This window comes from Oratosquilla oratoria, chromosome 27 (assembly GCF_046742065.1).
Source record: "Oratosquilla oratoria isolate Oo_2021 chromosome 27, ASM4674206v1, whole genome shotgun sequence".
NCBI lineage: Eukaryota > Metazoa > Arthropoda > Malacostraca > Stomatopoda > Squillidae > Oratosquilla > Oratosquilla oratoria.
In genome coordinates this window covers 51073576-51099477 of record NC_134803.1, presented here as the reverse complement: position 1 = coordinate 51099477, position 25902 = coordinate 51073576, and the positions used below count along the sequence as shown (strand labels likewise).

General features: G+C 39.2%; 1 protein-coding gene across 2 annotated transcripts; it reads left to right on the top strand.

Moving 5' to 3' along the window:
- On the top strand, positions 1–25236 carry LOC143040053 (protein FAM91A1). 2 transcript variants are annotated; one of them, XM_076210669.1, is made up of 18 exons: positions 1–234; positions 2938–3022; positions 6677–6781; positions 7085–7294; positions 7974–8155; positions 8776–8879; positions 9146–9305; positions 11038–11189; positions 12486–12708; positions 13790–13884; positions 16318–16515; positions 17600–17763; positions 18085–18233; positions 18498–18558; positions 19501–19780; positions 21082–21264; positions 22095–22164; positions 23208–25236. In XM_076210669.1, exons 1-18 carry the CDS (start codon positions 163–165, stop codon positions 23331–23333), a joined length of 2619 nt encoding a protein of 872 aa, XP_076066784.1. In that variant the 5' UTR covers positions 1–162; the 3' UTR covers positions 23334–25236. The 2 variants fall into 2 exon arrangements, with proteins under 2 accessions (XP_076066784.1, XP_076066785.1); XM_076210670.1 differs by lacking the exon at positions 6677–6781 and having other exon boundaries at positions 2–234; positions 23208–25234.
- The last annotated feature ends 666 nt before the right edge of the window (positions 25237–25902 follow it).

The following is a 25902-nucleotide window of genomic DNA, read 5'->3' as shown; positions in this document are numbered from 1 at the left end:
CGTCGATTGTCTTTTGTCAGCAGGTGGTTAGATGTAAACATGCAGTACCCTAAGAGTACTGTAAACAGACCAAAAACTGTCATTCTGAAGTAGTAATTAAGATATTGTTTTAACTTTTGTTGAGCTGATATTCAAGTAAATGTAGTTTAAACAAGCATAAAGATGAGCAGTGACGTGGAGACCTTCATAGCCCAGAACTGCCCCTGGGAGAAGTTGCCTATAGAGATAAAGCAGGTAAGGGTTATGAATCAGCTGGTACCGACATACATCCTATAAACCATAAATCACGTAATCATGTCAAAAGAAGACAACATGAGCCACCTACTGTATCGCAAAGTATATTCAGTTCAATAAGCTTTGATGGCACAAACAGGAAAAAACTAGAAATGAAAATTGAGAAATAAGAACAAGAAAAAAGTTGCTCTGAAAAAATAGAAACTTACTTAGGCTTATAAATAATTGGTAACTTGAGACAAATATCACCCTCACATCCTGACCTAATTTGACAATCTACAAAATCCTGTTCCATTCAAGTATCACATAAACACATGCATCACTTTCTTTTTTGTATTTGCAAGGACCTTGCCAAGGTCTATCTATTATTTTTTATATGGAATTATGTTAGGTAAGGTTAAATTATATTAGGAGCTATTGGACAGCATAAGTTACATCATACATGTTATACATCCATCTTTATGTGATTCTTGAATTTTACCAAAAACTGTTTCTGGATCGATGGTAGCATGTCAGCCTATTTTGCACTCCAGAAAAAATCCTATGAATAAAGTATGGAACTTATGAAATGCGGATTCCCCTAGATTTGCAAGCATGCTTGTTTACTTACAGGTTTTTCATACACCTATTTCAAGCATCTCCATCTGTCCCTTTTTATCATTTAGTTGTACTGAGCAGTCATGATTTACTTTAGTTTTATTATTTGTAAAGGATATAGCAGAGATGTACTCCATCTAATAGGTTTGCAAACTTGAGGAAATAAGGGTGGGAGTTAGTAGTAAACTCTTGGTAGCAAATTTTCTCCTTGCTGAACTTGGGCTTGACAATTATTTTAGGTAAATTTTTAGAAATGCACATCTACTCGATATTGTAATAAAAATTAGATATGTTATTCTTGGCGGAAGTCAACAATAGAAAAAGTTACTAAAAGCCATAAACAAATAAATGTAGCCACTTTTGGTTACTTTCCTGAAGAGGGCTATAGCTATTAGCCGAAAATATAGAAGTTATACTTTCTTCTAAGTTTTCTTTTATTCTGACCATGGGTTCTTTGTGATTATGATTTACAAATGTGCTACTACATTTTGTCCAAGTGATATATATATATATATATATATATATATATATATATATATATATATATAGATATATATAGATATATATATATATATATATATATATATATATATACACACATACATTTACATATACATACACACATATGTATACATATGATAAGCTATAGAGTTTTCCCAAGCCCTTCTAGCAAAGATGTTCAACCCTCTAGCTAATTTTCCATGCTACTTGAAGAATATAAGAATGAAGGGAACTGCAAGAGACCATAAGGCAACACTAGGCAGTTCCATCTCCATTACCACCTATCATCCTTATCCATGAAGTTATATAACTTTCTCTTAAAACAACTGATAGTTTCAGCACTCACTACATGGTTAATAATTCGATTCTATTTATTGACTACTTTATTAGTAAACCAGTTCTTACCTATTTCTTTCTTAAATTGAAATTTGTCCAATGCAAATTCTTTACTGTGAGTCCTGCCCTGCTGTCATAATATGATGACCTTGTTTGGATCACTATTGTTAAAGTCCTTGACCCATTTGAATACCTGTGATGGATCACCCTAGACACTACGTCTATCTGAGAATGTAAATTAAAGTGTCTGAGCCCATCTATCATATTGGTAATTTTCTTCTGTCTCATCATAACTTGCATCAAATGTCAAGGGGATAGGGGTTCGAATCCTGCCACTGGTGAAGTTAAACCAAGGGCATGGTTCATTAAATTCCATGCTACAAAGTCCTCTGTATGGGGCATTGCCCTAGCCTCCCAATAGAGGGGAGTTTGTGACAAACCATATCATCATCTATAGGGCTGAGACCAAAACTATACTATATAGTCAAGGATAGGTCTAAATAATGCTAGATAGAGTTTGTAACTACATCTGCACTTTCGTTTGTAACTGTCCTAGCAATAGATTCTAATGCCCTGTTAGTTGTGTTCCTGGTGCTTATGCAATGTTTCCTGGATTTAAGGTCAGGACTCGCTAGCACTCCCAAATCTTTCTCGCATTCTGTTTTCACTAAAAAGGTGTTATCTAAACTATACCTGTTTTTTGGGTTGTGTAAATCTATGTTTAACATACTCCCATAGTTGGAGGGAAAGGGGTGATGTCACAAACTGCTGGTTAGGAACCTTTGTTATAGCAGGACATGAAATGCTGTCCATATAGTGCAGCGTTTCTCAACCAGGGTTCCCTGGAATCATAAGGTTCTGCAAAAGGTCCCTAAGGGTTCTGCAAGAACAAGTGAGATAAGCTAATGCACTTTTGATTTTTTATTTAATTTCATACATGTAACATAGTTAAACATGCACAACATATTCTTGGTTATTGTAATAATGTAATATAGAGATCATCCTATCTAACCTATTATTACAATGAAAATAAAATGAGAAAGATATGGTATATGTGTTTTTTTTTTTTGCACAGGGGTTCCTTGAGACATGCAATTTATTTTAAAGGTTATGCAAGGGTAAAAAAGGTTGAGAAATGCTGATATAGTGTCTTGCCTCCAGACTTGAGAACTGGGGTCATTTTGGCCACCTCATTCCCTCAGTTAGTCTCCAAATTTACTGATGTATCACTTGGAGATGATTTATTCATGATTATCATTTATGTTACAGTTACTTGGGAATTCCCAGAAGGAGTATGAGAAGCATGTGACAGAATACAGTGTTAAGACGCAGCAGCGGTATCGTGGTAATCTAGGTTAGTGGGTGATAATTCACATCTATCTAAGATCTTATGCTGAAGAGATTTTATATCTGTTTCTAGAATATGCATTAACTTGTTTGATGATGTAGTTGGGAATAGGAAGCACAGGAGTCTTTGTCTGAGTACATTCTTAACTAGTTTCGCAGTCATTTAAAAAAAAAACATATTTGCAAAACTAGTCAGGAATGAACTCAGACCAGAACTCCTGTGTTTTGTACTCCCACCTACATCAACCTGTCAGAATGTGTCAACATTAACTTGTTTCATGATTAATCTCAAGGTTAAAGCTTGTTGAGTTTCTACATACATACATATACCAAGGCTTTTTCCCCCTTACAAGGGAGGTAGCCAAAAAGGAAAAGGCATAAAATCATTCCCACCCATTCCATCCCTGAATACACTCCACACCCCTCCACCCTCCCTCTTATCTTGGCACCTCCTGGATGACGGGTCATCCCTGCACCTTGTCCACTGCCCTGGGTCAGAAGCAGTGTCGCCAGACACAGCACATCCACAGCAAGGCCGATTCATTAAATTGGTGACCCCTATCTCCGTCCCCCCAATGCATGAAAGGAGAAGATGGGGAGAAATCCCTTCGGGCTGCGTCAAATTTTGCTCACACATACTACCTCACCCCCCATCCCCCCGCCCATTCCACCTCATGCATCACATCATCATCCATATACAACCATTCTCCATTCACCCCTGTCTTCCGTCCTCTCCCGTCCTTCCTCAACAGACATTCCTCTCTTCCCCAAAGCCCCCTTCACCCCATCCATCCACCTCATCCTAGGACGTCCCCTCATGTTCATTCCCTCCACATCTGCCTTCCATACCTCTTTTACTAGTCTTTCTTCACTCATTCTTTCCATGTGTCCAAACCATCCTAATACTCTTTCATCAACCCTATCTCCCAACTCCCTTTCCACCCCCGTTCTTCTCCTCACCTCCTCATTTCTCACTCTATCCAGCCTAGTAACCCCCATCATACTTCTCAGACACCTCATTTCAAACACATTCAAACTCCTTCTCTCTTCCTCTCTTATGTTCCATGTTTCTGCCCCATACAGTGCTGTTGGCACAATCACTCCTTCATACAGTCTCCTCTTAGCATCCATTCCCAAATGTCTATTCCTCATTACACTCTTCAATCCACCAAGGCATTTACTTGCTTCTCTCAATCTACATTCTACCTCCACCTTCACTCCACCTTTTCCTGCCACATTTGCACCCAAGCATCTAAAACTATCCACTTCCTCCAGTCGCTCTCCCTTAATGCTCACTTCCAGTCTACTGCCACTTTCACCCCTTGTACATCTCATCACCTTACTTTTACCCACATTTATCTTTAGCTTTCTTCTATCACATACTCTCCCAAACTCTGTCACCAACTTCCTCAGTCCCTCCTCCGATCCTGCCACAAGCGCAGTGTCATCAGCAAACAACAGCTGGCTCACCTCCCACTTTTCTCCATTTTCTTTAACCATCTCCAATCCCTGACCCACTACCCTTGCATTTACCTCTCGCACTACCCCATCCATGTATAAGTTGAACAGCCAGGGCGACAAAATGCATCCTTTACGAAGTCCCACCTTTACCTCAAACCACTCACTCTCTCCATTTCTAATCCTGACACAAGCTCTACTACTCTCATAAAAACTCAAAGCTTTCCTCCTATCCATATATCTGCATAACCTCCCACAGTGCCTTTCTGTCTACCCTATCGTAATCCTTTTCCAGATCCATAAAAGCCCAAAAAACATCCCCTTTCCTATAGCTTTCTCACATATTTGTCTTACCACAAAGATCTGATCTACACAACCTCTACCCGTCCTAAATCCACACTGTTCCTCACCAATTACTCCTTCTGTCCCTCTCCTAATCCTCTCAATCAAGATCCTCCCATAAGCCTTCCCAACTACACTTAACAAGCTAATCCCTCTGAAACTACTACATTTACACTTGTCCCCTTTTCCATTGTAAAGTGGAACTATACAGGCACTCCAGTCCTCTGGCACTCTACCCACTCTCCAGCAAACATTAAATAACCTCACCAGCCAGTCCACCATCACTGTACCTCCTTTTTTAGACATTCTGCATGGCATCCATCCAGACCAGGTGCCTTACCTGCTTTCATCATCTTAACAACTGTCTTCACCTCATCCTTCCTTATTTCTCCTCCATTTTCCTCACTCATCACTCTCATTTTCTTAGCATTTCCCACTGCAACTATCTTTCCCTCCCTATCCTCCTTCACATTTAGCAACTCCCTAAAATATTCTGCCCATCTTCCCTTTACTGCCTTCTCTTTCATTATCATCCCTCCATCTGCACCTTTTACCTTTTCTTCTCTACTTGATTCGCCTCCTTTTCCTCTCTTAATTTCTTTCCAAAACATCTTTTTATTACTTTCAAGATTTTCTGTCATACTCTTACCCCACTTCACATCTGCTCTCCTCTTTGCCTCCTTTACCTTTTGCTTTACTTCTCTTTTCTTTTCTTTGTACCTCTCATATGACTCCCTTGTCCTATTTTGTAACCAATCTGTGAAAGCTCGCTTCTTCTTTTCTACAACCTTCTTTGTTTCCTCATCCCACCATTCACTACCCTTCCTTCTATTTCCTCCTGTCTTTCTTGTTCCATACACCATCCTTGCACACTTTGTGACTCCCTCCTTGAACCATCCCCATTCCTCGTCCACACCTAGCTCTACTCTATCCTTCACTCCCTCCCACTCCTCCTTCGGCTTCTTCTTGTACTCCTTCTCCTTTTCCTTTTCATTTAAAGAGTTCACTCTAAGCACCTCCCTACCTTTTGTCCCTTTCCTCTTTCTCCATCTATCCTCCACTCTCAACTTACCTTCCACCAAAAAATGATCTGATATTTCCCCACCCTCTCCCCTTAGCACATGTACATCCTTAACTCTTCCTATCATAGTCCTATTTACCACTACATAATCCATCAATGCTCTATCTACCACCCTTCCATCCACCACCCTCTCCCATGTGTACTTATGCTTGACTTTCTTCCGAAACGCTGTATTTGCTATCATCAACTCTCTTTCTAGACACATTTCCACCATCAACTCTCCACTACGATTCTTTCCTGGAACTCCACATTTCCCAACGACTCCATCAATTGGACCATTTCCTACCCTAGCATTAAGGTCTCCCAGTACTATTACATTGACATTTCTCCCTAAATCCTCTATGCACTCATTTAAATCTATCCAAAAGGCCTCCCTTTCTTCTACACTCTTCTCACTGCCAGGCCCATATGCACCTACAAAGACCCACATCTCCTTTCCCAGTTTCACCTTCATCCACATTATCCTTGAGGGAACCTCCTTCCACTCCACTACACGTTTACCTATCTCTTCACTTACTAGAATAGCCACCCCTTCCCTCCCTCGCCCTCTCTTCACTCCTGATAACCTCCCACTTACACTCCCAAACTTACACTCACCCTTCCCTTTCAACTTAGTTTCACTCAAAGCTAACACATCCATCTTTCTTCTCACAAACATACTACCTATCTCTTCCCTTTTACTCTCATCTGTACCACATCCACACACATTAAAAGACCCAAACCTTAGGGTGCTGTTCCGAAAACTCCCAGACCCTCTTATGCCTTTACTTTTTCGTTTAGGAATGTCCCCTGTGGGGCTGCAAGGAGAAGGATGCCTAGTCCCACTCCCCGTCCCTTTCTTCTCGCCTCTTATGATCCAAGTGGAAATACACATTTTAATTTTTTGTATATTTGATTTGATTTTTCAAATATTGCATAATTTTCATGAGCTGGGCACATTCCTCAGTGCATTCCTAGGTGTGTCCTTCTGTGTCCTGACTATATATATGTGTCAGTCAGGACACTAAGGGACACACCTAGGAATGCACCGAGGAATGCGTCCAGCTCTGATAATTTTCTTGAGCTGCAAACTGTATGAAAGATACAGATATATCATGATTCATAACACATGTTGTGTATTGTGCAATTACATAAACTATATTCCAATTTTCCTGGGTGGATCCTTTTAAAAACTGTGCTTCTTTGCAGTGAGACAGATTCTCAAAAATGAAAGGAACTACTACGAAGATGTCTTGTCATACAGTCGATCCCACCTGATGATGTACCCATACCATCTATCCGATGTAGTCGTCAAGGGACTCAGAGTGACGCCATTCCAATATTATATATCTATCCTCACTGATATCATGACAGCAGAGAAGAGTTATGATTCACTACCAAATTTCACAGCTGCTGACTGTAAGTGTGTATTTTTTATGTAGAATTGTTCATATTGTTATGTGGATATCAATAGATGGTAACCATTTTTGATTGTAAGATTTTTCAAAAGAGCTATTAGCTGGCTATAAGGAAGATAGGGGATAGTTTATTTACTAGATGTTCATTATCGACCAGCAAGCCAACTCATCTTGAGCCTCACTATGGTATTTTCAAAGTTTGTTTTGATGTGTGAATCCCAAATGGAGCTAGGTAAATAGTACTTGATAAATTGTAATCAGGAAAATGACTAATGGGCAAGGAGAATATTATTTAAGAAGTGATTAAACTAATAAATGAGAAGATGTGCCATCAAGAGGTGAATAGCAAATACTAAAGTGATATGTAAATTGTTTTACAAAATATGTATATATATCAAATAATTCCGACAGTCACCCCCGGACTTGAACCGGGGCCTTGCATGATGCGCCAAAGCTCTACCAACTAAGCTATAGGGACTAAAATTCTCCAACTTGGAAGTTTATCTGACTCCCGAAGAATTAAGTCAACTGCTAACTGCCGTCCGAACTTTGTTTTATGGAGAACTAAGCCCAACTCATAGATTCATAGATAGTGGTTAAGCTGTTGGAATTATTTGATTGACATGTGTCATCAATGGTGATTCTATTCAGATATATATATTTTCATAAATTATATTCAGGTCTCCGCCTCCTGGGCATTGGAAGGAATCAGTACATCGATCTCATGAACCAGTGCAGATCCAGCAGAAAACTGTTTAGGAAAAAGAATGTAAGAGATCTCCTGCCTGCTGTGCCCTGTGAGATTACTGTGGACCCCTGGTGGACTGTTTGTGTTGGATGTGTTACTGAGGAAGATATCAAGGTCAGGAGCCATTGTTAAGTCAATTTTCTTGGTCATAATTTCTCTTTCTATCCCATATTTAATCCATTCCCTACATACCTCCTCCCTCTTCCTCCCTCTTCCTCCCTCCTCCCTTAGGGGATGTTCCTCATCCCAATCAAATATTGACCTGGTGACAGAATCAAACTGCCCTAGACACAACCATCACAGAGGACACTTAACAGATCCTACTGTACCCCATACTAACTATTCTCCAAGCAAAATCACAATCTATTTATTTCATGAGTGACTTATAAACCCATCTAATAGTCATTGCCTCTTACATGGGAGCCATGGAGAGGCCCGAGAGACTTGGGATAATGGAATAATTGATAGATTGTGCATTTCACAATTTTTGTATTTTGTTTAACATTACATATCTTGGGACTGTGTTGAAAGCCATGTTGCTGCCATTACTGTTCTGTCTAGTAAAGCTTCCTTTTGTAAACCAGATTCAGGAGTGGGGAAGGGACTTATAAGAATGACTGTACAATATGTATTAGTTGACTGTACTATCATTATGTTGAAATATGAATTCAGTATTAAGATGGTGTGCCAAGTTATAAATTTTGTTTTTGAAAGACTTTGAAATCTGTTTTCAGAATTTGGTGAGTGCCAAGGAGAAGGATGTTATAGATATGTTGATAGATAATGGACCACAGAAAGCAGGAGACTTGGAGAAGTATTGTGTTCATACCTTATATGCGTAAGTTTAAAGTTATTTTTGGTTATAATTTTATTGTTTTACATGTTTTTTTTTACTATTTGTTTTTATAATTAAATACATCAAAAAACCCTTTTCTCCTCATATACATATGTTTAAAATAGGATAGATAATTGAAGATATTTTAATTGTGTGTGATATGTATGTGTAATTTGGTCATTCCTCTTATGAGAAAGAAAATGGGTGAGGGATTTTGGTGGGTTATTTATGTATTCAGTGAGAGACTAATTTTTTTTTTTCTTCATCAGAAAAGGACTGATATACTTGGAAGTGCCCATCAGTGACAGTGACTGTATTTCTGTTCCTCCACTGGAAGGATTTGTTATGAATAGAGTTCTTGGTGATTACCTGGAGAACCTTATGTACAAAATATTTGTCTCCATTGATGAATATACACCTATAAGTGAGGTAAGTCTGGAATACATGTGCTTGTACAAAACACGATTACCAGGAAATGTCAGACACATCTCGATTCGTAAAAAAAGTACTGTTGGACAACATAGGGTGGGTGACTTCAATTGCAAAGAGGTCAGTTGGGATTAATGGGAAGCATGTGGTAATGATGGTTCCTGAGGGTGATAGAATGTTTAGATATTGTAATTGAAAACCTGATGACCCAGTAGGTCAAAGATTTGACTTGGTTAAGAGATGACACCCCAGTGAGATTAGTCTTGCTATGTACCAAGGAACCACGCATTATTGTCCCCCTCAAATATCTTTTTCTGTTAAGAAAAAGTGATCACATACCTGTAGAATTACAATTGAAAGATGAGTTACTAGAGCCAAGGAATGAGTCATACTGACAAGAAATTTTGGTTGTTGCTCTATGTATTTTCTTAATCTTGCTTTTATCTTTCACTCTGTGTAATTGTAATAATCAGGATAAGAACAGTGCTCATTGGATCCTATCCTTGTATTTCTGTTGGTCAAACTTAATGTTGGACATCTTGTAGTAGTTAGTAGAGGGGAACTGTTGTTGGTCGTCAGGTCATCATATGTGAAAAATTGAAGGAGATAAAGTTGGCCTGGTTCAAAGACTGCGTGCCAACCCTTTGGGGCTGCACCTGTAGGTAGATGTGAGGGTGTTCATGGGTTTTGAAGACTGGCAGGAGGGAGATGATTCTATCTGATGGCTTTCTTGTAGGACCACTGCTTTAGGTACATACATATACCAAAGGCTTTTTCCCCCTAACAAGGGAAGTAGCGAAAAAACAAAGGCACAAAACCACTCCCACCCATTCCATCCCAATCACACTCCACTCCCATCTACCCCCCTCCCTCCCTCTTACCTTGGCTCCTTTTGGATGACGGGTCATCACTGTATGTTGCCCACTGCCCTGGGTCAGAAGCAGTGTTGCAAGACATGGCACATCCACAGCAAGGTCACTTTATTAAATCAGTAACCCCCCCTCTCCATCTCCTGCTTTCAGATACCAGTCATGAATTACTTTTGTCTGGGTCTATCTATGTATATGCCAAAGGCTTCTTCCCCTCTTAAATGGGAGGTAGCCAGCCAAGGCATGCACTCACCCTCACCTATCTCACCTATCCACCTATCCATCACCCATTCATTTCCCTTTCATCTTAGCTTCTCAGGGATGAAGGGTAATCCCTGTCTTCTGACCACTGCCCAAGTTAGAAGCAATGCAGCAAGACACAGCACATCTATAGCTCGACCAGCTGTTTTGTTTACACAATGCCCCTCCCTCCTCATCCCCTCGTGCGAAAAAATAAAAAGAGAAGACGAGGGGAAAATTCCTTCAGGTTGACTACTAGATGTTACCAGTTTTATTTAGATAATGCCAGATGATTTTATTGAGGTGCGCGGTGATACTGGAAGTTATGCAAGACCTATTTTATCCTGGTGTTTGTCCAGGTTTTATAGAAAAGGTGTAGTTCATTACCAGGTACAGAATCAGAAAAGAATTGAATAGATTAAATTTTTTTTAAGATTTTCTACAATATTCATTCATGACATTTAGACTTCTTACATTTGTTTTATGCATCATCTAGTCTTTCTCAGCTCATGTCTTCAATGTAACAGATCAGTCTGTCTCACCTTTCCATGTCACCCCATTGTTGTACTGTGCTTGCATTTTATAGTTTTGTCAATAATACCTTTGCTCTCTTTGTTTTACAGTTGGCTGTGGTGCTTGAGATTGATTTGTCCTTAGTAAAAGTAGCTGTTTCCCTCTTCTGCCGGCTGGGATTTGCCAACAAAAAGAATGTTGAAATGTCGTCTCTGGAGCTGCACCCGTCATGGGAAGACCCTTCGTCTCCTTCCACCAAGAAGTAGGAGCTTGATTACCATCTTTCTTTTATCATTTATCTTGTCTTTGTTATGTTGGTCTTGTATAAGTATATTCTTTCTGTTATTTCAGTTTTTATCTTGTTGCTTATAAATTTCAACCTACTGTATTCTTGTCCATATATATATATATATATATATATACATATATATATATATATATATATATATATATATATTTATATATATATTTATATATATATTTATATATGTATGTATATAAATGCACCTTACTGTGTTGGGAAAGAGGCTGGAGAAAATTGAGAACATAAGTACAGTAGTTGTGGTCACATGCAGCAGGGAATGGAGGAGTGGTAGTGGTGAATTATCAAGTAAAATAAACTGATAAATGTCTTCAGGGGGTGGGGGTGGGTGAAAATTGTCCTGAGAAATGGGTATGTGGGATGAACACAAAAGAGAAGAATGCACTTGGGAGTAGTTGTGCCTATGGTGATGGGCGGAGCAGAGATTCAGAATTTGGAGGCAGAAAAGGAGCGTAAACATGTTTGAGATGAAGTGTTTAAGTAAATGGTGGTGGTTATGAGGATGTAGAAAGAAATGCAAAGACAAAGCAAAGAGCAGGGATGGAAAGAGAGGGAGATGTGGTTGATTCCGAAATCAATGAGATGGTTTGGGCATGTTGAAAGAATGAGTGAGGAAAGACTAGAAGCAAAGAGTGTGGAAAGTTCTTTATCTTTTATGGGGGTGGGTAGGGGGCTTGCTGCTTCTGTCCCAGGGCAGTGGCCAAGATGCAGGGATGGTTTCATTCTGTGCACTTCTACTTTCCACACTCCTTTTGCTCATTTTTTCTTACAATTACCTAAACCATTCACTCTCAACTCCTACCCCCTCTCACGTGCCCTACTACTCGTGTAAAACTTTTACGAATTTAATGAACCATGCCCTTGGTTCAACTTCGCCGGTGGGAGGATTCGAACCACCCTCACCTTGACCTTCGCTGCAAGTAACGACGCCCTAACCCGCTCAGTCATATTATCACAGAGATATTGCTCAGTGCACCTTCTCAAGATGAAAGGGAGTGAGGAGGGTAGAGGGGAGTGGAATATATAGGAAACAGAATGGGTGGGAGTGGTTTCTATGCCTTTTTCTTTTTGGCTACCCCCTGTGTAGGGGCAAAAAGCCTTTGGTATATGTATGTATGTATGCACCTTCATCCTCTTCTGCTAAACCCACACTGCTCTTTGCCAACTACTCCTTCCATTCCCTACCTTATCCTCTCACCTAATACGTGCCCGTAATGAATTAAACGATGATTTCAGACTTCCGATGACAGCAGATGATTTACTTCTACTGGAGTTGGAAAGTGCCCTAGCTGAGAGCGTCATCACCGACTCTGTGGACGAGGGACTTTTATCTTCTCCTCGTACTCCGATGGAAGATCCTCTGACCTCCCTCGTGTCGATAGCAGGGCAGGGGAAACGGATTGCCTTCCTCTTCGATTCCACGCTCACAGCATTCCTCATGATGGGGAACTTGTCTCCGGTGAGTGTTTACTTTATACAGTAAACCCTGGATATAATGGATCTCGATATACCGGGTATGACGGACAAAAAATTTTACCGGACAAACCCTCTCCACAACAGATGAAAATCCGTTATATTGAGGGATCCTTGGTAATAATGGATCTTCGGATATAACGACAGACCACTGTCCCCATATTGTCTGTTATATCGAGGGTTTACTGTAATTTCTAATACCGGACAAATTTCAGGATATAACGGATTTGTTTGGTATTTCCATCAGATGTAATGGATCTTCAGATATAACGACAGACCCGTCTCCATATCATCCGTTATATCAAGGATTTACTATACCTTGATTGATTGCTGTGTGAAGTCTTTTAGCTCCTTGTGGATGAGTACCCCCCCTCCCTCCCCATGCTCTGGTCAGAAGCAATGCAGCAAGACACAGCACCCCCCACAACATGGATCAACAGCTAAAGATGGATTCATAACATGGTGACCCTGGTCACCGTTAACCACTTCAGTATGACTCAAATTCTTGTGCACAGCATTGGCTGCCATATGTAATTTGCATCACACTACTCACATTATAAATTATAAAGTCACTGCTGTATTACTCATTCTCTTTTACTCTGAGAAAATGTAATCAAACCAGTTCACAGAATCCGGGGGTAACGCATATACAACTAAAAAAAAAAAAAAAAAAAAAAAAAAAAATATATATATATATATATATATATATATATATATATATATATATATACATATATATCATATATATATAAATATATATGTGCATATATATATACATATATATATATATATATATACACATATATATATAATCACGATGCCGATGCTGGCATCCTCATGTACTCACTTGAGCCTCATGATGCCTATGTACCAAGGGCCTCTTACCCCTTATGGGTAGAATAGCCTGGATAGAATGAATGCCATCAGGCACAATGGTAAAAAATGAATTGTTAGGGTTGCCTTTTCAACTTGAATATGTTTTATTTATTTATTTATTTATTTATTTATATTATTTTTTATTTTATTTTATTTTATTTATTTATTTATTTATTTTTTTTTTCTTGCAGGGTTTGAAGAGTCATGCAGTAACCATGTTTGAAGTTGGAAAAATGTTGGATGAAGGGTTAGACTCCCTTCTTGTTGAGCTTGATAAGATACAAAGGTAAGAATTAATTTGTTTGTAACGGAATGCTGATCAATTTGGGTCTTTCCCATACAGCTAAACTAAAAATCATTGATAAATTTGATAAGTTAATTAATTAATTAATTTATTTATTTATTTTTTAGACAAGTTATATATTTGTTCCTAAAGGCACGAGTCTCCTAAAAGAGAGACTTGTGACATTGCTTCATGAAGGATTATAGAAAGATTTAACCAATGAGGACAGTGATTTCCCCTCAGCTGAATAGAATAGTTTGGCATTCATGCTAGAATAGGTTCTGTAAAAGCAATATGTTTTAAGATTATTATGTGTTAGGAGGGAGGGAGGAGGGTGGAGGGGAGTGGAATATATGGGAAATGAAATGGGTGGGAGTGATTTCTATGCCTTTTTCTTTTTGGCTACTCCCCCCCCATGTAAGAGGGAAAAAGCTTTTGGTATATGTATGTATGTATGTATGTAAATATTTACATACATACATACATATACCAAGGCTTTTTCCCCCTTCCAAGGGAGGTAGCCAAAAAGGGAAAGGCATAAAAACACTCCCACCCATTTCATCCCTAAAAACACTCCACACCCCTCCCACCCTTCCTCTCATCTGAGCACCTCCTGGATGACGGGTCATCCCTGCACCCTGCCCACTGCCCTGGGTCAGAAGCAGTGTCGCAAGACACAGTACATCCACAACAAGGCCGCTTCATTTAATCGGCGACCCCCCCCTCTCCGTCCCCCTTTGCATATAAGGCGAGGACGGGGAGAAATCCCTTCGGGCTGCGTCAAAATTTACTCACACATACTACCCCACCCCCCACCCCCCTGCCCATTCCTCCTCATGCAGTCACAACATCATCCATATACAACCATTCTCCACTCACCTCTGTCTTCCGTCCTCTCCCTTCCTTCCTCAACAGACATTCCCCTCTTCCCCAAAGCCCCCTTCACCCCATCCATCCACCTCATCCTAGGACGTCCCCTCATGTTCACTCCCTCCACATCTGCCTTCCATACCTCTTTTACTAGTCTTTCTTCACTCATTCTTTCCATGTGTCCAAACCATCCTAATATTCTTTCATCAACCCTATCTCCCAAATCCTTTTTCACCCCTGTTCTCCTCCTCACCTCCTCATTTCTCACTCTATCTAGCCTAGTAACCCCCACCATACTTCTCAGACACCTCATCTCAAACACATTCAAACTCCTTCTCTCTTCTTCTCTTATGTTCCACGTTTCTGCCCCATACAGTGCTGTTGGCACAATCACTCCTTCATACAGTCTCCTCTTAGCATCCATTCCCAAATGTCTATTTCTCATTACACTCTTTAAACCACCAAGGCATTTACTCGCTTCTCTCAATCTACATTCTACCTCCACCTTCACTCCACCTTTTCCTGCTACACTTGCACCCAAGTATCTAAAACTATCCACTTCCTCCAGTCGCTCTCCCTTAATGTTCACTTCCAGTCTACTGCCACTTTCACCCCTTGTACATCTCATCACCTTACTTTTACCCACATTTATCTTTAGCTTTCTTCTATCACATACTCTCCCAAACTCTGCCACCAGCTTCCTCAATCCCTCCTCTGACCCTGCCACAAGCGCAGTGTCGTCCGCAAACAACAGCTGGCTCACCTCCCACTTTTCTCCATTTTCTTTAACCATCTCCAATCCCTGACTCACTACCCTAGCATTCACCTCTCGCACCACCCCATCCATGTATAAGTTGAACAGCCAGGGCGACATAACGCATCCTTGACGAAGTCCCACCTTTACTTCAAACCACTCACTCTCTCCATTTCTAATCCTAACACATGCTCTACTACTCACATAAAAACTCTTGACAGCTCCCAAAAGCTTTCCTCCTATCCCATAAATCTGCATAACCTCCCACAGTGCCTTTCTGTCTACCCTATCATAAGCCTTTTCCAGATCCATAAAAGCCCAAAAAACATCCTTCCCCTTTCCTATAGCTTTCTCACATATCTGTCTTACCACAAAGATCTGATCTACACAACCTCTACCCGTCCTAAATCCACACTGTTCCTCACCAATTACTCCTTCTGTTCCTCTCCTAATCCTCTCAATTAAGATTCTCCCGTAAGCCTTCCCTACTACACTCAACAGGCTAATCCCTCTGAAATTACTACATTCACACTTGTTCCCTTTTCCATAAGAAAAATTTGGAAATGGGAAATTTGTAGTTATTGCTTAGGGAATTAAGAGGTGCTAAGATGGGAGGGAGGGTGGAAGGGTGTGGAGTGTATTCAGGGATGGAATGGGTGGGAATGATTTTATGCCTTTTCCTTTTTTGGCTACCTCCCTTGTAAAGGGGAAAAAGCCTTGGTATATGTATGTATGTATGCTTAGGGAATTGTATTGAATTCTAGATGAGGATTTTTAGAAAGGAAAAATAATGATGACTGTGTTTCCTACAGGTCTGATTCTGAAGGAGAAGCCCAGCGATACTTTGAGCATGCATTAACCCTAAGAACCTCCATCACCTTCCTCCGCCACAACCGCAATCTAAGTCCCCCGAACACGGAGGTTCCCCCTGGTCTTGACCTCATTAGATGGGAAAGCTTAAGTAATCTTGATCCAGCAACAACGGCACGGCTGCTCAAAAAGAATTACAGGTATGAGTTACGAAAATGCGTGTTTTATGTTTACCTCAATTATCTTTCGGAAAGAGCTTACAAGGGCTACCTCTCTTGTAAGGGGGAAAAAGCCTTTGGTATATGTATGTATGTATCTTTTGGAAATGGTGAAGAAGACTACCTTAATGAAATAGGGATGATGAAACAAGTTGAGGAATCTTGAGTTTTAGCGAGTTCTTTTCTTCAACTGTATTAAAAAAAAGTTAATATGAGAATTGGGTCTAGTCACCTCATCAATATTTTCATTAAAAAACCTTTCAAATCTTTATATCTGAAATCAAATAATGTTTAAAAAAAAGAATGGACAGTCTCAAATTTCTGCAATCATAAGTTTGTTTAGATACAGGAGTGCAGGAAGGAAGTACAATGTCTTTTGGAAATGGCATATAATAATGATATACAAACATGGTATGCAATAGTGAAATAATGGATTATTTAACTCTTTTATCCGAAACTGAGATTCAGAGGATACAAGTAAAATTTGTTTGCAGAGAGCAAACATATATTGCAATGCTGAAGAACTAAAGGCATAGATTGATATAAAACTCAAACTATCTTAAAAAAGAATTGAGAAAAGTAGTTGGAATTTTTTTTTAGAATCCACAATAATTCTTGCAGTCATAAGGCATTCTCCTCCATCTTTTATGATTTAGTTTGTTTTAGTCATTTTGCAAGACTATTGTATAATTTGCTGTCATACTGTATAAGCTGTGGTATCAATATAAAAGAGAGAGAGAGAGAGAGAGAGAGAGAGAGAGAGAGAGAGAGAGAGAGAGAGAGAGAGAGAGAGAGAGAGAGAGAGAGAGAGAGAGAGAGAGAGAGAGAGAGAGATACCACAGCTTATACAGACATGGGACAAGGGAAACAAAGGTGATGGATGGAAGTAGAATGGGTGGGAGTGGGTGCGGGCTTTTGACTTGGCTACCCTCCCTTATAAGGGAAGCCCTTGGTGTACAGATAGATAGATCAAAATGTTGCCTATTCCTTCTTTTATTCTTTTATTTCTTTTGTGGAAAAAGTATGGACTGAATGACATGAAGAATATGTGTGCTTGATTTCCCAGGTTCCTGGTGTCGATGGCACCTCTTAGTTATGAGATTCCTGCAATTGAAGGTGATACCCCGCCCCACTTTGGTCCAGCCATACCCGAGATGAACTCGGTCTGGTTCAAACTTTTCCTCTACCATATAACTGGATCTGGGCCACCATCACTGCTTTTACCTAAAGGTATTGTGCTTTAACAATTTCTCCTTCTCTTTACTTCCTTCTCCTTTTTTCTGCCTCTCATCTTTGTTCTTTTCTGTCCTTCTCCATTCGTCTTTGTCCTTTCTTCTTCTACTTCTTCTTCTTCTTTTTATTCTTATTTATCTTCTTATTTTTCTTAATCTTTTTCTTCTTTTTCATCTTTCTCATCTTTTTTCTTCTTTTTCTTCTTCAACTTTCAAAGTAGATGAGCCAGTAGATGGAGTTTTCCTCTGTTCATATTGAAATACTGAGAATTCTGTTCTTGGAGACGATAACATACCGTATCTTCCTCTGACTTTTCAGGTTATAGATTACGCTGCCTTGCTCCAGCTCTCCTCGGCTATGAAAAGGTCTTGGTGACCCCCTGGGGTCACGATCCAACTGTTGTTCCACTGTCGGCCCTCTTCATGACTGTCAATGAAGCACTGATGCATTCACCTGTATTTATACAGGTAAGTTCCAGATCTTGAAAAGTATATTTGAGTTACTTAAGCCGTGTGAGTGCAGTGTTAGAGTAATACTCTTACTCAATTGTGTCATGGGATCAAATTTTTATTTATTTATTTTTATTTATTATTATTATTATTAATTATTATTATTACTATTATTATTTATTTATTTATTTATTGATTTTTGATTTTTTTTTACAGTTTTCCATAAGATTTTAGCAAAAACAAATTTGATTAAGACATTTTCTTTTAATTTTTCTTTTACAGGCTTATGGATGGTATCATGATGTCTGCACCCGGCACATTCCATTTCCTCTGGATTCCAATGGTAAATATCCTTTTTATTATCAGATTTTAAGTGAAATTTCAAACAAGTATACTGTGTGTGTGTGTGTGTATATATATATATTTATATATATATATATATATATATATATATATATATATATATATATATATATATATATATATATATATATATATATAAATGCCTTTGTTCTTTGGCTACCTCCCTTTTGTATATGTATGTATATATATCTGTATATATATACACATATATATATATATATATATATATATATATAAAAATATACACATAAAAATATATATATATACATACATACATATACCAAGGCTTTTTTCCCCTTACAAGGGAGGTAACCAAAAAGGAAAAGGCATAAAATAATTCCCACCCATTTCATCCCTGAATACACTCCACACCCCTCCACCCTCCCTCTTATTTTACCACCTCCTGGATGACGGGTCATGTGGAGAGAGTTTTGGGAGAAAATTAAATGTAGTGGTTTTAGTGGATCTTGGGTTATAGTAGATGAACCAGTAGATGGAGTAGTAGGGAGGTATGGCATGGCTTGAAGGAACTGTAATAAATATTTGGGATGTGTATGGGACAGTGACCTAGGTGTTTCAGAAGAAAGACAAGCATTATTGTATTTTGGCCAGGGTGGTGGGTGGGAGGGTAGTCGAAAAGGCATTTATGGACTATGTAGTGATGCCCAGAAAGAGGATTGGAAGAGTTCTGGATGTGTGTTCAGGGGAGAGGGTAGGAGATTTTAAGATTATTTGTTGGAAGGGAGAGTGGAAGGTCAGTGAAGAGAGAAGAAAAGGGAGGCAGGCAGATAGGTGCTCAAGGTGAGCTAAATTAGATGAGAAGCAGAAAAAAAAAAAAAACTGGGTCAAATACTATGCACTGAGTTAGAGGATGGACTTAGCAGAATTTGTATAAATAACTAGATATACTTTCATTCAACAGACAAGGACCCTCTTATCCATCATCCAGCAATCAAGAAGCTTGAAAAACAGCTTGATCTTACCCACAACTTTGGTTACATCAAGCTCGTATCTTTCCCTACTGTTGATGTCGCCATAGCAAGAGACGGATTGCATTTGGGCTCGGCAGAAATCAGTACAGGTGTTCCTCAGGGTCTACCGCAGGGTCTCCCTCAGGTTATGAGTTTTGATGACATAAATAACATATCAGTACTTGAAGGAGAAAAGGAAGAACCTTTGCCCAAGGCTGAAGTCACAAGAAAGTAAGTATATTATTCAGCAACTTGTTGGTTTTATATGAATATTAGGGTATGTGGTGTTTGGGAAGAGAGTAACTGACTAATTGTAATTACCTAATCGTAGGGTAAGGAAGCCTGGGCTTTCATGGATTTGGAAAAGGAATATGACAGGGTTGACAGAGAGACATTGTGGAGGGTGTTACAGATGAATGAGATTAGGTGGACATCTGTTGAAGGCAGTCCGAATTTTTTTACATGAGCAGAAGACATTGTGTATTTACCTAGTTGTATTTTGCGGGAGAAGAGCTATGCTCATAGGGACCTGCAGTTGTATCTTTCCGCATCCAGTTCTTTCTGTGAGGGTCAGGAATTGCAAGGGTAAATGGTTTGAAGTGAAGGTGAGGCTGTACCAGTGTTGTGTAATGTCACCATGGCTGTTCAACATGTATATGGTTGGAATGATAAAGGAGATAAATACAAAAGTGTTAGGCAAGGGCTTGGAGTTCATAAGTAAAAGTGGAGGGAAGGGGGAGATTAGCAGTTATTTTTTGTAGATTTTACTGTACTTGTGGCTGAATCAGAGGATAGACTGAAGCAGTTGGTGGTACAATTTGGGTGTGTGTGTGAGAGGAGAAGGTCGAAAATAAATGTGGGCAAAGGTAAAATGATGGTAATTGGTTTGAGCATGAAGGTTAGGAGGCTGGAAGAAATGGAGAATTTAGGTATTTGGGGATGCTCACTGGCCAAGCGGGTTAGTGTCGCTACCTGCGGCAGAGGTTGAAGTGACGGCAGTTCGAACCCTGCTGTCAGCAAGTTGGACCAAGGGCATGGTTGATTAAATACCAGACTACAAAGTCCTCTGCAAGGGGCACTGTCCTAGCCTCATGATAGGGGGGGGGGGGATTTCATGACATCAAACTGAATCATGAAGTATATTGGGATTAGTGCAAAGGTTTTATATAAAGGAGTGATTGTGCCCAGGTCACTGTATGGAGCAGACTTGGACTTTAAGGGAAGCAGAAAGAATCATTTGGTATATAGTTAGAAAGTGAGAGTCTGAATGTTTGAGATGAAGTGTTTTAGAAATATGATAGGTGTTATTGAAATGGATAGAATAAGAAATATGGGTGATAAGGATGAGAGTGGTGTTGGAGAATGAGCCGTCAGAGTAGTTCAAGGAGTGCTGGGGTGGTGTGGGCTTGTGGAAAGAACGAGTTACGAAAGACGACCAGAAAATGTGGAAAGCGTCAGCTTGGTGAAGAGGTTAAAGTGATGCTTCAAATTATTCTTGTTTATCATAGATCTCCTATGCTTTTAACCTGCAGGATCTCGGAGAGCGAAATGCCCAAGGTTTGTGCCCGGGAAGGTTTGTCGTTACCGCTAACCAACATGTCCGAAGGGGAGTGGCTCATCTTGGAATGCAACTTCGGACTTCCGCTCTTTGATGCTTCGTTAAATCAACTCGTATCACAAAAGATCATCCAGCATGATCTTTTTAGTTCTGCAAGGTAAATATGAAAACATAGTAAACATAGTATATGTTTTGGACATGTGTGATTTAAAATTTTTACCTTTCCTGTGTAGGGGGAAAAAGCCTTTGGTATATGTATGTATGTCTTTTTTTTATGTCTTTTCTCTAGTCCTGTGTTGATGTGAAGTATAGTAGATATATTTGTTGACTTTTTTCTTTTCGTTTTATATTTTCTTTTCTTCCCTTATTAGGGTTTTGAGATACTTTTGCTCTCATTTACTTGTGGCATTCTCCTCTCTCATGTCTTTCCAAACTCTGCCACCAGTTGCTTTAATTCATCTTCAGATGTTGCCACAAGTGTAGTGTCATCCACAAACAACATCTAGCTCAAAGAATGCCTCATACTATAACTCAACACACCACATAACCCCCTTGCTGAATCATAACCCGGTTGTAGACCATGGCACTCCACAAACACTCTTCTTATAATTAAATGGCATCAATTCAGAAAGGCCCCATTACAGAACATTTCTCATAACACTAGATATTAGTAAATCTTTTGATGCCATCCTCTATTAAATGAAGTAGCCTTGTGGTGGATGTGCTATGTCTTGCTACATTGCATCTGACCCAGAGCAGTGGGCGAGATGCAGGGATGACCCATCATCCAGGAGGAACCAAGAAAAGAGGGAGGGAAGGGTGGTGAATGGGAGTATGTGGGGATGAAATGGATGGGAGTGGATTTATGCCTTTGACTTTGGCTACCTCCCATGTGAGGTTGAAAAAACCCTTGGTATATGTATGGATGTATATTTGTTTTACAATGATAAAAAAGTGAATAATTTTTCCCCTTTCTGTATATTTCAGTGTGGAGAGCTTTTTGGAATCCAATGCTTCTCTGGTGGATAGATTAAAAGAATTCATTGATAATAATAAAGTAAGTATGAAACTTGTTATAGGATATAACAGAGAATAGAGCCACATTTTATTACTTTGACATTAGTTTTTTATTTATCTATTAATTTATGCATGAAGGGGAGTGGGTGGGGGATGGGGGGTGAGGAAGTATGTATGAGAAAAAATTTGACGTAGCCCAAAGGGATTTCTCCCCGTCTTCTCCTTTTCTGCATGGGGGGACGGAGAGGGGGGGTCGCTGAATTTATGAAGTGGCCTTGCTGTGGATGTGCTGTGTCTTGCGACACTGCTTCTGACCCAGGGCAGTGGACAGGAAGCAGGGATGACCCATCATCCAGGAGGTGCCGAGATAAAAGGGAGGGTGGAGGGGAGTGGAATATATAGGAAATGGAATGGGTGGGAGGTGTTTCTATGCCTTTTTCTTTTTGGCTACCCCCCTGTGCAGGGGGAAAAAGCCTTTGGTATATGTATGTATTGATTTATTTATTTATTAAAATTCTTCATCTCTTTTTCTTTGGCTATTACCCTCTCCATGAAATGGCTGGTCATATGCTCTTACTGATTTCATGTCTTGAGTCTTGATTTAAAATATATTTACCTGCAAGACTGTTTTATTTTAAATGAAATATTATAATTGTTTATATTTTTGTGTCAGATGTCTTATGAATATTTGTAAATTGTACATGATGCAACTGCCCCTTTCCCATTATTTATTGTGTGTTATTATACTGAATGAGAAATGAGGAAGTGAGGAGGAGAGCGGGATGGAAAAGGAGATGGCAGATAGGGCTGGTGAAAGAGTTTTGGGATGGTTTGGACACATAGAAAGAATGAGTGAAGAAAGATTAGTAAAAGAGGTGTGGAAGGCAGAGGTACATGGAATGAACAGGACACATTGTTGCCAGTTTGTCATTTAGGAGACTGTTTTTTACCCAAGATATTTTTTTTGTTGAAAAAGAATTATTCGTGAACTAACTTGTTCATGACACGAGGTTCCACTGTATGTATAATTTGTTTCTGCATGCAGACAAGAAAGTAATGTTGTGTTCGTTAATGTCTTGACAGGCCCAAGCAGTTCCGTTGGATCATCAGCAGAAAGGGCAGAGCAAGGAAGGTATGTCGAGCCTCCCTCTGCCTACTTGTCCGCTCCTCTTCAATGATGGCATTCTTACGTGCTGGGGAGGAACCTAGTTGTAGCATAGAATATTGAGTAGATCGGTATGGATTTTTGAATCAAAAGGACGAGGGGCATGTGGTCTTCTAGGAGACTTGTGTGAAAGACAAGTAATAGTTATATGGATAGTCAGATGTATAATAAGTAGCAGAAAAAATAGTTTGTGAAACAAAAGCAACATTTATAATACATTTATTATCAAAAACTGTAAACTAGTAAGCAACTTGCAATAACTTTTTTGAAAAAAAGAAAGAAAAAAGGGTGTACATATACATAGTAAACAACAAGATTGTATGTGGTGTAGGTGTTGGATTCAATCTTAGATAAAGTAGTCTCTTCTTTATTTAGTTCTCGTGTAAAGTAAGCGTAGTACACTATATGCATTGTGTGAATCGACCAGTGGGAAAGTGAAATAATAGAAGATTTGTAAATTGGCTTGTTTTGTAAGAGTCGTGTTTTGAATGATCTAACGTGGTAAGTATATGAGTGATTATTTAGGAACAGAAATAAATACAATATTTTGAACCTATTGAACCAGTGCCAAATGACTATTGGTTACTTTACAAAGTGTAGAAACATGATCATTGAGTGGAAGGGTGGTGAGGTAAACGCCAAAAACCGTTGGGGTTTTATTACTGACGTTTCGTCCTAGAAGGACTTCTTCAGGACGAAACGTCAGTATTAAAACTCCAATGGTTTTTGGTGTTTACCTCACCACCCTTCCACTTATTCTGTCTTACATACTTCAACATGATCATTGTTGAGTATAGGTATTGTCATGTTCTAGGTCATTATCTTGTGCATACGTAAATATTATGATCTGTTTCTGTTATTAGGTCCGACAAGAGAAGGCAAAGATAGTTGAGAATATAAGCAAATTCTAGGAACTTGTAGTCAGAGTTCCTCTTAACTTAACCAAACAGATGAAAGTAATCATGGTTAAACATACAAATAAGACTTTAATTTTTAATATCTTCACCAAAGAATGAAGTAAGAAATATAATATATTTAAAGTTCACGTTGTGGAAAGGAACTATAGCGTACCTCCAATACAGTATTGATATGTGGTGGTAAAGCGGGACCCAAGTCAGGGTCACGTCACACTTAGCTGAATTAACTCCTGAATTCTGCCAAATTACAAACGCACAAAATTCAGTAATTGATCCTTACAAGATTCTTATGTAAAGTTGATTTTTTTTTTTTTTTTTTTTTCTTTCCTGTGCAAGACAAAACACCTCAACCCACACTACCCTATTCAAGCCTTACACAGTCCTTGGGTGACTTGTGGACCAATCCAAAGGCCACTGTCAATTACTTGGGAACCATGGATACCAGGGGCAATTAATTAATTGACCCATGTCAACTTCAGCAAACTTCCTAATCAGGAGAATTTGGGAGTCAGTTCGTCTAAGTCTGACGAGGCCTTTAGTCAACATAATGTATATAATCGGTGATTGAATAAGGATATAAACCAGTTGTGATAACATAGAACTATATATGTAGAAATGGTTTTGTGTAAATGAATTTAATAATGATTGATGACTGTTGCCTTGAGTATTGCTGACAGGAAACCAACAACCTCACATTAGTTCAGACTTTTTTTTTAACTGTCTCGCATTTTTTGTTAAACCAGACTTTTATCTGATTCTTTTTTCCATTAGCCCTTAGCAATATTTATTCAAACCTGAGTTGTAGAGGTTTAGAAATATTTTACATTTTCTTCTGTCTCTCTTGTATCCATACATTCCTTCACATCTATCTTAAATAAGAAAGAAAAAAAAATCATCAAACCTGTGGAATTTATTATCTCAGAATTGTATCTGCTTTGTATGTTTTTTCTCTTGGCTCAATGTCTCCACCTACCAATTGAAATTCAAATGCTACATGACCACTTTTTCCTATGGGATATGTATATATATATATATATATATATATATATATTTTCTCTTAGGCAGGCTTGGTTAAAAGCAACTGCAAATTCAGCACTGATCAATTTCTTCTTCAGAGTTTCCAACTTCCTGAAGGTATCCTTTATAGCAAGGGGTAAAGGAAAGAGAAGATTTCCTATTCCGATCATTATTGACATTTCGACTCTACCTGAGTCATTATCAAAATACAAAGATGGAACAAATGCAAGAGTTTATATATTACAAAGATACAGAAACACAGCGTGTGATTGGCTGGAAGGATGACCTTTTTTGGTCCCCTCATGGTTGAGAGGGCGGGACAGTTTCCCACGTACGCTCATTGGCTGGCTTGTCCGCTCTCTCGAGCCCCGCTACCCCGGGGGTGTAGTGTGATGTTTTCTGTCCTGCCTCGGGGCTTGCTTCTCCTAAATGGCTTAATACTAGGCAGTATAGTAGGGGCGTCTTGGTGGGAATTCAGAGACGGCCTACTATCCGCAATATATAAAGCTTCAAGGTAGGCAAGGCGGTTCTTGTCGGACTCTCTCTGAATGATGACAGTGTTCTGCCGAATGACATCACCTGTGAGATGCTGGCCATGTTTCTCCAGGAAGTGACGTTTGGGACCTCCTTGAGTCAGATGATAGCTCAGGCGCCTGGAGAGTCTGGTAGTAGTCAACCC

Excerpts from the sequence above, each read along its gene's own strand:
- LOC143040053 (XM_076210669.1), top strand. The coding sequence starts at position 163 with ATGAGCAGTGACGTGGAGACCTTCATAGCCCAGAACTGCCCCTGGGAG. Across the intron at positions 17,764-18,084 it reads ATCACTGCTTTTACCTAAAG|GTTATAGATTACGCTGCCTT; the intron begins GTATTGTGCTTT and ends CTGACTTTTCAG. Across the intron at positions 18,234-18,497 it reads ATTCACCTGTATTTATACAG|GCTTATGGATGGTATCATGA; the intron begins GTAAGTTCCAGA and ends TTTCTTTTACAG.